Source organism: Cariama cristata, unplaced genomic scaffold (genome assembly GCF_000690535.1).
Source record: "Cariama cristata isolate BGI_N322 unplaced genomic scaffold, ASM69053v1 scaffold9488, whole genome shotgun sequence".
In the NCBI taxonomy this organism is placed as follows: Eukaryota; Metazoa; Chordata; class Aves; order Cariamiformes; family Cariamidae; genus Cariama; species Cariama cristata.
Window position 1 is genome coordinate 52,799 of NW_009629418.1, and position 13,623 is coordinate 66,421.

General features: G+C 39.6%; 1 protein-coding gene across 1 annotated transcript in view; it reads right to left on the reverse strand.

The window, feature by feature from the left end:
* Positions 1 to 12,017, reverse strand: part of PIGL (phosphatidylinositol glycan anchor biosynthesis, class L) — a gene marked incomplete at its 5' end in the record, with an annotated part of 60,122 nt that extends 48,105 nt beyond the window's left edge. The window contains 2 exons of the mRNA XM_009705165.1: positions 8,993 to 9,092; positions 11,981 to 12,017. Coding sequence (XP_009703467.1) covers positions 8,993 to 9,092; positions 11,981 to 12,017 — 137 coding nt within the window. The remainder of the gene's footprint in view (positions 1 to 8,992; positions 9,093 to 11,980) is intronic.
* Between the last annotated feature and the right edge of the window lie 1,606 nt (positions 12,018 to 13,623).

The window sequence follows — 13,623 nt, forward strand, 5'->3', positions numbered from 1 at the left end:
AAAAATTCCACTGAGTCTTTACAGTCTCTGAAGCCCAAACTTTGCTATTCCTATAAAAAATAAAATACTTCAATCAACATGAAAGTAACTAAGCTCCTTTTATTACTCGGGAGCGATGCCCACAAAGCAAATTTTTTTTTTCTATCCTGACACTGTTGTCTTCTATAAAAGAGCCAGAAAAGTCCGCACTGAATGCCCTGCAATTATTTTCAGGGGAGGTGACATTTTGGGGAATTTCCTTCATCCCATGGTCCTGTCCCAAAGGCCCCAAGGACACCCTACTTCTGTAGCTCATCAACTCAACTCTTTCAGTCTGCCATAGAAGGGGATGCTTCCCACTCATCTCTCAAGCACTGCACACACTGCTTCCTATGTTCTCTTACTAGCTGCCAGCATAGGAGATGCCTTCTGACTTCAATGGGAATTTTCAAAGCAAACTGAAGAAATGAGGATTATATTGCTGGCATTCAGCAAGACAACATATTGTGGCATTTAAAGTGGTCCAACAGCCTTTGACATTATGCCTTGTAATTGGAAACATTCTGTCCTTAATGAGCCCAACAAAGGCCCTGTTCCCAAGGCTCAGATATTGATTATTCCATAAATTTTCTAGTGACTGCCTGAACCAGCAGTTAGATGAAGGGAACAGGAATAAACCAACAACTAGTTTTAATGTTGTGAGGCCCCGAGACACACTAAAACTTCTTGTCTCCCAGAGACTCAGGCAACTTGGGGGAAGTTACTGCAACTACCTCCAACTAAAGTGTGAGTACAGGTACGCAGACTACCCGCAGGAGCTACCCAGTACACCTAGGATCCTGACCTTTACAAAAACCAGGAATTGATGTAACTGCATTTCTCTAGACTGAATCCCAAAGGGGATTTTGACTGAGGGAGGCTGCAAATCTCCTTCCTCTGTTTCCAGCACAGTAATTACCTGACATGTGGAAAACGCAAGTCCACTGCAGATGCAACCGGATGATGTTTCCAAACCATATCATAGCCTCAGTCCTCACAGTTTTATTTTAACTAAGGCACTCAATATCTTGTACTGTAGCTACAATTAAAATAAGATTATGACAACACACCAAGAAACCACACAGTTCATGTGAACAAGGCGTTAACGCCCAATCCATTATTGTGAGAAGGCTTTTAAGAGTGTTCCCAGTAGAAATAGGAATATATTTTCCCTGAGTAAGCTGGGAGGAATGCAGAGATTCAAAAGCTTAAGCTGAATCCCTGCTAGATTTTTTCCTGTTTGTTCCTCCTCTTTGATTAACTCACTGTGACTATTTGATACAACTTTTACTCTTTAAGGACAAGAGTTGACCATTTTCTCTTCTCTGATAGAAGACCTCAGTCTGCCTATAATTAACAGCAAGGTGTTTGCAGCTGCAGGTTAAAATGACTGACTAACAGTGATGGTGCTGGGCTATCAAAGCAGGGAACCTTCCGGGGGCAAAGGGGAAACGCCTGTCATTCTGTTAGTTCCTCAGAGTGTCTGTTGGCAAGACACACTGTATTGTTTCACTGTGCAACTAGCAAAATAAATAGGTTGTTATAGTTTGTCATGTTTAAAAGGGGACTCTTGGGTATAACTGTTGAAAATAGCTTTAATCTAATGACCATGTCTTTCTATTGCTTACTAGCATCATGAAGAAAGTCCACTCAAAATATTTTAATATGAAACCCTGAATTTTTTATTGGAAACCAGCAAACCCAAAGACACTTCCTTCTGCATGGACTCAAGTGGTCTAGTTACAGAATTGCTCCAGTCAGCATATCTGTTTGTGTTACCAGGAGATGGCAAAGCTGGGACATGAACCATCCGCTAATTCAGGATGGGTCATTGAAGCTTTCTTTGCTCCAAAGAAGATGGTGTCTTTAACATATGGGGGGCACTTTTAAAAGTCATTAATGAAAGAATAGTAAAAGTCATTTCTGAAGGTATGAACTAAGAACAACAACAACAAAAAACTTCTGGTGGATTTCCCTGTTCTAGTGCATTTCCCTGTCTTCAGCCCTGGTCAGTTTTCCCAGACTCTTGAAACACAGCTAGTATACACAGCCTTATTTCTTTTCTCACTATCAGCTTACCAGTGCTGATGTTTTTTAAGTTGAATCAAACTTGCATCAGCTTTGGGGGGTGGCTGGGATCCCTATTCTTATCTTTCATGTTTTCAGATGAGTATTTCATAGTTTTTATTCTGCTAAAATAATCTTGAGCATTAAAAGTATAAATCTCAATGCTTAGTATTTTGATTTGATTTCCATAAAGGCATTTTGTCCTTTAGCAGTACTCCTTCACTTCTTCCCTCTGCATTTATTCAGACCCTTGGCTTCTCTGGCCAGACTCTTGCTCTTAATCAAACCCTGCTGTGACTTCACTGATGTGGTTTGACAGGTCTCTGTTGACAACTGAAGGAGAATCCTTGAATATTTTGAAAAGGACCATTGCTCATTGCTCTACAGAGGTAATCTGGGGGACATGCCCATTTAGCACTGAAACGATCATTTTCACTTTCACGACAGACCCTACCCCTTTTTGTACAGCAAGGAAGTTAATTATGCTAGAAAGCTGAGAAAGGACCTGGTTCACAGAAGTCCCATGGAAGCAAAAGGGCAGATTTCCTTATTGAGGCAAATATCTAACTTAGGACAAAATAGCTAAACCTAACTTACTGCAGTACAAGCCTTTGTTTCAGAAAGCAGCTTTCCTGGAGAGCTAAGAGACATCTCAATCCCCAGAAGAATTTCCTCTTAAATTATTGCACAGAGCAACACTTATAAAAGCAGAAGCTGGAAGGCAGACTTCGACATAATAATTTTTATAAAGTGTTCTGATGTCCTAAAATACCAGCATGAGCTGCCATGTCATAAGCATTTGGGAAAAATTATCTGTTTATTTAGAAATGTAAACAAAAATAGGTGGCCAAATATTTTATAGTCTTCTCAGAAGGAAAACAATTTAAATTTCAAGAATTATACTAAACAGAAGTGAAATCCAGCTACAGTGATTACATAAACATCAAGATACCCGCCTGACTGACAAAGGCTTCATGCCTTCTTGTAAAGCGTGTTAGTATTTGGGATGATTATGAGTATGTTTGGCTGATTCAAAAGACCTAGGTTGATCTCCCTGTAATACACACTGAATGTGTGACCAATAGACATCTAAGATTTTCTGGTCCCACAGATGCCATTCTTAATTAAAGAAAATTCTGCAAAAAATAAAAACCTTTACAGCATTTCTGGGATAAGTAAGATGAAGAGAATCCCACCACTCACTACTGAAATATGCCGCTCTTCTAGAAAAAAGCATGGCAGCAATTTAATCAGCACAAAGATCAGCTCTTTAGAATCAGCAATTAAAAATAGTCAAACTATAATACCACGAGGAACTTAGAAAGACAAAATGTGAGTAATTACCACAACTATTTCAGCAGAATTAAAACTATTAAATATTGATCCCAAAATATGAAATATGGCAACAAGGAAAGAAGAAACATGGGGGAATAATATCACCTTTCGGATCAGAAACACATAAGTAAGATAAATACATTCCGAAAAAATCCCATTCAGCAAGATGACACAGGTCTGCAAATGAGCGAGTCAGAAACTCGTATGAAATCACCAATAGCTTTGCCACCAGACTTGGCTGAGGCCAGGATTTTATTTCTGCATTTCTCCTGGCGCCCTCAGTTTTCACGCAAGCTCTCTTAATTGCAGTACATATTCTCACTATATAGCTTGCACTCAGCACCCTGCATTCCAATCAATAAAGCCATCAACGAATCACATAAGTACAGTAAAACCAAACTGGATCAATGGGATATACTTCTTAACTGTCTGTATATATACTTCTAAATTCTAATAAAAAAGGTTCAAATTTCCAGTTACATATTTCATTCTCTGAAGTGTCTGAGTGTTTTTATATCTTTCTGATCATCTGACATGGGGAGCTAATGGAAGGAAGTTTGTTAGAAGTTAAACATGAGGAACTGCAATAAAGCCTATTTACCTTGTAGGGGGGAAAAAAACAAGTCCAACAGCAAAGAAATATTATATGAAAAAAAAAAAGACAAAAAGAATTTGACCCTCTCTGCAGCCTCATAAAAAATGTGCAGATAGCCTGTGATTCTGCATGGGCAGATGTCCTCTCTCCTGAGCATTGTCTAATCAGAGCTCTTTTGGACTTAAGTGAAATAATAATAATAACAATAATAACAATAATAACAATAATAATAATAATAATAATAATAATAAGTGAATGCAGTGCAATTTCCATGGGAACTTGGAAACAGATGTAACATTATTTGCAGTAAGTCTTTGTACTGTGAATGGAAAATTTTCTAGTTTATACAAACCTTGACTATTATTTTCTTTGCAGTGCAAACTTGGGCCAAATATTTTCTGTCACATTAAAGAAGCAAATAGTCAGTTTTACTTTCTGTCCAGTACAACTGTGCACAAAAGCTTCAGAAGCGGCAGTAAAATGCCTGATATCTATCTTTCCATGAACCCAAAACAGATATTAGAAAAAAATAATTTGGGCTTCCTTTTTGCTTGTTCTCTTCAGAAAGTGAAAACAGCTTAGAAAACATCTCCTGTTTATGTGTAATGTTACAGACTGGTAGACAGCCAGACCACTGGCAGATGTGCCCAATGTTAATGGGAGCTTAACTAACTCTTAATATTAGACCAACTAGATACTAACTCCTGGTTTTCCATATACCATGAGGGAGCGCTTTCTAGCTCAGAAGCGTGTATTCACAGAATAATTACTTACACATAGCTTTCTCAGCTCTAAGTAAATTCCCAACAAAGTACAAGTCCAAAACCATGGCAACGACTTGTGACCTGATAACTGGTTTTGGAGACTAGAGCACCTTCATCTCACCATGTTATCAAGACCAGACAGAGCATCAACCAAGAAAATGTGTAGCAGTGCCACATCAAAGAACAGCACCCAAAGCAGGTCTTACATGAACATTTTCTCTTCACATTGTTACTGAAGCATTCTTCTCTGTGTATTCTAAAGAGTAGGGAAGAGAAAGCATCTCCATGTGTTATGATAATGCAGGACTCGCTTTTTACTCGTTTACAAGCTTTCCTCTTGCTAAGCTGAACCTTGTCTTTGCCACACATCTCAAGTGCAAATCAGTTACTCAGACTTGTTCTTCCAAGATGGAAGGAGTTCTGCCCTGCTCAGCAAGTACTCATGTCCTTTAAGTGGACCGTTTGCCCATACATTACCAGAGCATTTTAAACTTTAAGCTCAATCTGGTAGCAAAGTCTAACACATACCTAAAGAACAACAGAACTTTTGGTGCAAATGGAGGTCCCTTTTTGTTTGCAGTACAGCCAAATGCTTTATAAATTAGACCCTTCTGCTACCACAGAAATGTCCAGCATCTGCTTTATCTATTTTAGACATATAATTGTAGCAGATTTTTCAGTTGAGTTAGTCTGTGTTTGCATTAGAGGTATCTATACCACTCATATGTTAGCTACGCTCATTTTACATTCACTGTAAGTCTGTAGAACTATACCAGTCTTTGTGAAAATTAAGCTGGTATCATGGCACAGTAAGATAAAACAAATGATCTCTCATTTTTAGAGCTACAAGGAAGTCCATCGTTGCAGCACATATGATGATAAAAATGTACCAAAAGCACAGAGTTTACATTAGCTTTTATATAATTAATGAAGTGACTTTTCTCTTACACGTGTTTCAGACCTCACTCTCTTGCCACTCCTCCCTCACCCAGCAGCAGGAGTAATTGTGACAGTGCAGAAATTAACTTTGAACAATACAAGTCCTAGTTCTGAGCTACGCTGCTCCAAGTACTAAGCCTAGCGTGGGGATGGTAACAAAAATGGACTGTAAAACTTTTCTCCCTTAACAGCAGCTGTTCAGTTGGTGTAGTGTTAGAGCTGTGATAATTACATGCCAGATCAGGGGACGCCTCTGCAAATCTGGTGCCTGACCTGTACTATTTACAAGTAGGAAGAGTCCAGTGCTCTAATCTATAATAGTCTGGAACAGGCTGTCTGCATGCCCATCTGCTCACCTACAGTAACTGGGTGCTGCATGGTCATGCATGCCCCTTTCCACCCCTGGACATGCCCTCTACAGCAAAGAACTTTTCTGTGGGAGATTCATGGGGATTTCAAATCTCTAGAGCTGAAACGTGGGTACAGTTTGGGACCGTATCTGTGCAGAAGATTTGTGTTGTCTTTAACTGAGGTAACAAACACAGTGACAACATCAAACACCTACTGAAGAATCAGTGCAAAACAGTTGTCTGATACAGACTGAACTAGTCCTGCCCTAGGAATCCTGACTATACTTGAGGGAGTCATTGTTTAAGGCATGGGACTGCTTAATAAGAATTTGGTCTTTAACACAGATTTCATCATAGGCTGACTGACTGAAGCTTTCTCTTTGCAAGTTCACACGCAATTCAAAATGTCATGTTGATTTTATACCTGCCTGGCCAAGTAAGATTACAGAGCAGGTCAATCACCTTGCTTTTCAGATGTATTTCCCCTTTTACATCTTGAAAATTCTACTCACTTACTTGTAGATCATGCATAGAAAGAGGAAGCAGCATGACTCAGCTCCACAGTACAATGGCTGGAGCAGGTCCAGACCTAGCAATCCTTTGGGCTTTCCTTACCAAAATACAAATCTGCAGCTTGGATAATGTAAAGCATCCAGTGTTTGTATAAGAAATGTTAGATGGGCAGCATGCCAGTAGCAGTCCTTAAGCAATGTGGTAGTTCTTTACATTGATGGAAAATTATCTTCTGAAGAGTTAGGAAGGGAGCAAAAAAAAGCCAAAGGGCTCTGATCTTAAACAGTGCCTACAGAAGACAAAACACTAAAGAGGAACAGCCTCCTGAACTGTATTTTGTAGACATGAATTTACATGGAAATCTAGCAGTACAGAATGTATTAAATTAGCAAGTTTCACATCATGCCATACTGGCAAATAAATTACAGAAGTCATAACAGAGGCATAGGAAAGCTACTAACCTTAAGGAATCCAGGACCTTTGAGTAAGTTTCAAGAACCCTGAGTCCCAGTGCTTTGGCTAAACCGCTGGAAAATAGTAGTCTAAAAATTAGCTACTCTAAAAATTCAGTGTCATCTAGAAATTATTCCTGAACCTCTACCATTTTGCTAACACCTGATCCACTGATGTTTTTCATAAAGAGCATCCACAGAGTGAGCTATTGCAGAGAAAACAATGCACTGTAAACACATTTAACTTCACTCTATAAATAAGCTCTGAGAAAAATTCAGCAAGAACTTCAGTTCACTCCCTGAATGCACAACAAATTTAGACGGTTTGATGTTATCTCATAGCAATCTAACCTCAGAGACAAAGACCTCAAATCTAAACCTGTTTCTTAGAACAATGTTGTACATTCTAGTCCATGGCCAGAAGCTCTGGGCAATGGGATGGATCTGTCTTTTCAGGCACTGCATTCACTGGAGGAAACCACATATCAGTCATTACTTACATAAATATGTAAAACAAAAACAATAAAGAGGCATGATCCAAGCTATTTCTCTGAAACGGCCCTCACCTTCCTACAGAGCAAACCAAGGTATTACTTGCAAAAAGCAGTCCTCTGGACTGTGTACGTGGGGGGATGACTGCACAGTATTGGGAAACTTGCATCACATACTAACCAACCTCATATTGCGTTAGAGGATGAAAGGCCAGCAGGCTTCTGGGCTCTGCGTTAATTTCAAAAGATGGTTGATTGAGCAGACTTTATGCTTAGCAAAGCTTAGCAGCTTTTTTCCTTATCCCTCCCCAAAATGTTTTTGGGCATTGTCATATGATTGTACTACAAAACTTGAAGTTATCCAAAACCAGTTCACGAGAAGTGAACAGAAACATCTCTTTTCATTCCAAAGGAAAAACATCTCCTATGCTGTTTTGGTAAGTGAGCTCAAAACTTGGAGAGAAACCTAAAACTAAAAAAAGCAAAGAACTCAAGAAGATTCATATTCTGAACTGCAGCTTCTGTTGCCTTAGCTCAAGAGAAAGTATGTTCCTGGAAAAAGGGCCTGCCTGGAGCCAGATTTTTTTCAACTCTGACTTTTCTAGTTGGCATGGCTTTAAATCAATATGTTGCTATTAAAGTTATTTCTTCATAAACAAAACTATTCTTTATGGATTGTATGATAGTTGTTTACAATTGAAACAACCACTTGTACCATTTTTCCTAGCACTCGGTATCTAGTTCAGCTCCTATCAACCCTAGACAGACAGTGATTGAGCAATTTAAGAGGCCTTTACAATGTTAGTTCTGAGTCTCACTGATTCAAAGTGTTAAATCACCTTCCCAGAAGAGAGTTCCTGTACGAATCCCAAAACAAAGAAGTGTCAGCTTTATCACCTACCTTTCTATCTACACACAACTAAAGGAAACATCGTCACATCTTAGAAAAACAGATATCTTGCATAGTTTAATTTGAAAGAATCTTACTGTCATATTATTACAGACTGTCTTTAATACCACAAGGCATTCTTGTCTTTAGCCAGGACTAAACCTGATTATAAATATAATAGAATTCCACACTAACCCTGTAAAGACTAGCCTACAGACAAACCTGCCACAGGCAATTCAGAGAATTTGTAACTGTATTTGTAACACTGCAAAAAGTGGAACAAAATGTGATCATACTGCCCAAACACACTGTGCCAGACCCCAACAAGTACAGAATCATTATTCTAAATGCTGTATCAACAGAGCTTAACCTAGAGATTATGATCTCCATTATACACTTGAATTGTCTTCTGCATTAAATAGATTTATATTGAGTTAACAAATATATCTAATATGGTCTTTTTTGAGATTCCTCGAGACTTTTTAGAATGATACAGTAAGCTTTCACTGAACTTTAAAGTGAATTTCACCCCCTATTTAAAACTGCAATGAAATCACGCTGTCAATGAAAACTGGTTACCTGTGATCAAGGACCGTTACATCGGAAGCAGTAATCCCCAGAAGAGAACAACTCTGTTCCAGTTCTTTCTTACGAATCTCTCCTTGATTGTAATAATTTCCTGAAAATAGCAAACACAGCAACATTGTCTAACTCGGTTTAGGTTAGCTTGGAAATAATAATTCTTTTCTTTCTCAAAGCATTAAGAGTGAGCATCACACATTAAATAAAAGGGCATCATTTGAGGAACAGATCCATTGCAGGGGATAAACTCCATAGCTTTTACCTGAGCAACACCCAGCTTAGCTCAGGGTAAAATGCTGAGGCAAAGTTCTGCCCACCTTGACTACATTCCTCACTGAGTGTGGCTTGCAGCCATTCATGAGCTTACTGGGCAAGGACATCAGAAATTGCCGCGTCTAATCAGATCAGTGGTCCAAACAGTCCAGGATCCTCACCCTAAGACTGGCCAAAGTTATATGCTTCTGCCAAAGACACAAGAGATCTTCCAAACAACAATTCTGGAATAACCTGCTTGGGAAGCTGCTTCCAACAACCTGTTTGATTAGCAGATGTCTTATTCCTTGAAACACCAAAACTTCTAGGTCTTCTGAGTTTTTTGTTTGGGCTTTTTGTTTCATGTTGGTATATGCCCAATCCACTTCTAACATTGTTTTTTAGCAAGATTTAATCTCTGTCTTGGTGAATTCCATAGGCTGACCATGCTTTGTGGGGAAAAAAAGGAGTCTTCTAATATGCACATACATGGACTAACTGCTTACACATTATCTGAATGGAAATCACCAATATACTACAAAACAATTGAGCAAGATCTTTCCATAAACACAGGAGAAACTGCCTTTGCAGTGAGGTGACTAAAAGTTGTTACCACTGGCAAATTTCCAGGTTGTCTCTATGCAAGAGGTTAGTGGGATCTTAGTCCACTTCTTTAAAAACAAGCATTCACAACAAATCAGTAATAATTAATCTCCTCAGGAAGGGCCAAAGAGTCACTCCTCCTTCACTATTACACATGCTGCCATGAACTCCCTCCTGTGCTCTTAACAGCATAGGCCCACAGAGGCAAGCTGAACAGCAAGTCCAAAATACTTGGAACAGAATTGTTGAGATCAACACAGGGAAAGCCTGTCCCATTGCGTATTCTTTAAGTGATTAAAGTTTACCGTATAGTCTGGGCCACTTCTAACGAGCAGCAGTTGTCATGTAACACCAAGGCACTGCAATAGAATACAGTGATGGAACTAGAAGGATTTGAAGAAATGAGGAATTCCACCATAACAATCTCTGTCTCAAAACAAAGATTTTCCAGAAGTCTATATCATTCACAGAGGAAATTCAGGCAGAAACTAATATGGCAAGATGGCAAAGAACTTGTAGAACCAAAAAAAAATATAGGAAATCTAATTTAGATAAGGCATTTGGGAAAAGTTCTAACAGACTGAGACCAAAAACTAGCAGGGAAAACGGATTCATTATCTTAAAACACTGCGTCCTTCCTCACTGAATTATTTTCTTCTCATCTTGCCCTGACATTCCCTTATTTTTTCTTGGCATCAGCCACGCAAAGTCCATGCCAGAGCTGCGATGGCCCCTTCCAGAATGTTGCCCTGTGCAGGGCAGTACTTGCAACCCAGTTTTAACTTTGAAGCAATAAAATGAAAAAAATACAGCTGAGTATTAATGTATGATTCAAGCCTGCAGTCAGCTGTCTTGAATTACACTAGAACTTTTTATTGTTGTGGGTGTGAGTCATCTAAATCTAGCATTTCTCTCGAGCAGTGTTGCAATCTGAGCCATCGCTAGCAAGCTTTGTAAAATTTTCAAAGAGGGAAACAGTAACCAGAAAAAAAACCCCTCTTCCTGCAGACTGTGAGTGAATGGTTTTAGGAGACTATGACGATGATTGTCTGTGGGTTTGCTGAGGAACACGTCAGTTTGGTAGTCTGCAGCTTAGATAGCAAGTTCTAGCTTCAGCAAAATTAATTTAAGTGTGCGCCTTCACTAGATGGATTACATGAGTACAGCAGGACTTATTTTAGACTGATTTTTTTGCAAGGCCATTAACGCCACTAGTGCTTTAAGATAATATATCTTTTGCTGTAATGCAATGTAATAGTTGACTGCAGGTGATATTATATCCAAACAGTACCACTGTTCTCAAAATATCTAATTTCTACTGAACTCAAAGGAACAGATCTATGTTCCACAGCTTGAGAAATGTGTCAGGACATCAGGAATCTATAAATGCTAACAAGAAAAAATGGGAAGCTATTGAGAGCAAAACCAGCTGAATAGCTGATGCTGCTGGACCTTATCCATGGAGCACTCACAATAGAGAGTCAGCTACTACAGAGAGCGGAGAATATTTATACTGAGTTATTATTTCAATTGAAGATTATTCAGTGTGTAAAAGACTCTTTTTTCCACAGTGCTGTAGTTCTGATTAATTTCTAAGCCATTTTGATCGACATCTGAAAACTGCAAGTATGACGGTTTAAGTAATGATTTTGTCTCAGTGTTACAATTTGCGGTCTTTGATCAACTCACTTGTCATCATCAATCATACAAACAATGAGAGGATGAACCATCTGAATCGCCCGAAAGACTAGTAAGGGGCACAGAAAAATCTATTAGCTCAGTGAATGTACTCTCCTATATGGGCTGCTAGTTTCGTACAAAGACATGCAAGAAAGTACATAGAAGGCAGTGTCAAACACACTCAATGTTTCATGTCACTGAATCAGGAGTAAACAAAAATTAAATTTAACAAAATAATCAGAAACACAACACTTCTTCGGAATGTTCTCTGACAGCAGGAGTGCATTAGACCCCAAAACTGAAATGGCAGAGTTGCACTTCAGTAATCTCTCCATAGCTGTGAAAAAGACAAATGGGATCCAGAGACCTTTGTCCCTCAGCAAAGACAACTGAAAGCTCTGCACTAAATCTTGAATGGGAGGTACAGAGTGATCAGCAAAGCCGTTACACCACTGGACTTCAACAATAGCTTAATCTGTCTTCTCACCTAGATGGTCTGTTATGACAGAATGCTTTGAAAACAAGGAACAGAAATGTTGGCAGTGAACTAGCTGGAGCTTTCAAAAACACAAAGGGCCCTTTTGCCAAATGTAAGTAGCTATTAGTGTAAGATGTAAATGATTGTAGCCTAAGATGCTCCTCTCAACAAACATCAAAAAAGTATCTTTATTTTTTACTGCAGGCTTATGAATTCTGGTATAGCAGTATGGTCTGAAAGATTAAAAAGAGGTTGTTTCTTACGCAAAAAGCCCTGAACAATGTAATAACTGATTAGGTATCAGTCCTGCAGAAAAAAAGAAAAGTCTGGAGCTTTAGTAGATCATAAGAGAACAAGACAAGAGTGTCATGTGCTGTGAAAAATTCTTGTCCTGGGCAAACAATGGAGCCTGTAAGAATCTTTCCATTATGTTCAGCCCCAGAAAGGCCTCAGCAGGAGCACTGCTTCCAGTTTTTGATCACTGCACTTCAAAAAAAGATGTGAACCAACTGGAAGAGTCGAAAGAAGAACAATGAGAACGACCAGAGGTTTAGAAAATATGATCTATGAGGAAAGACTGCAAGAAATAGGGTTGTTTGGTCTGGAAAAGATAAGACAGAAGAGGCAGATAACAGTCTTAAAATAATTAAGATAATAATCTTAATAATTAAGATACTCTGATTTCCATGTTCATGGTAGACAGAAAAAATAAACAAGCAAGCTTAAATTACACCAAAGATTCAGGAAAAAGTGATTTGAAGAAAAGCTAATGCAGCACTGACACCGTACAGGCTGAGGAACCTCCCTGGAGGTTCTGCAGAACAAACTAGACATTTGTCTGCAGCAAATGAAGACACATTGATGCTGCCTTGAGGTCAAATGATGGACAACACGACCTCAGGTTCCCTTCAGGCCTGTTTTTCCATGACTGGATTGTTAATGCAACTGTTCTTTTCAGATGTGTTATAGCAGATGTATCATTATGACATAGAAACTGGATCATCCAAGCAAGTCCTCAACAAGACGAGAGAATTAGGAGATGCCAAAAGGCTGGGCTAAACAGGACCTTTTTACAACTTACATTTCCGCAGAGTTTGAAAGTACCTCAGTGCTGCAGCAGGAGACTGGATTGTGAAACCTGTGTGCATGGTTCAGATATAGAGGGAGATTTTGCTGCTGATCATAGCTGCTGAAACTCTGCAGAAAGTAACATTTTGACCAAAGCCGCCCATGCGCAGCAGCTCTCCAGGCTGCGTGGGATGTTACGACAGTGCGCCATGACCTAAAACCATGACATCAAACCGCAAATGGATGGCATGGCACCTTCTCCACCGCATGAGTATTTCACAGCAGTGCCACACCGTCAAGGCTGCACAGGCCTAGAGGACCACGAGATTCTGCACATCAAGGGCATCACGTGTGGCATCACCGTGACATCACACACAGTGTCACAGCTGAGTGGGGTCGCCCCACGGTACAGCCACCGCTCGCTGCTCTGAGGCACTGACAAGTCGTCACAGCCCCGGGCTTACATCACAGCGCGAGGCCACACATAGGAAGACATCATGGCGGCCTTCCCATGACGTCACGGGCGGGAAGCCCGGCCTCTAGGGGC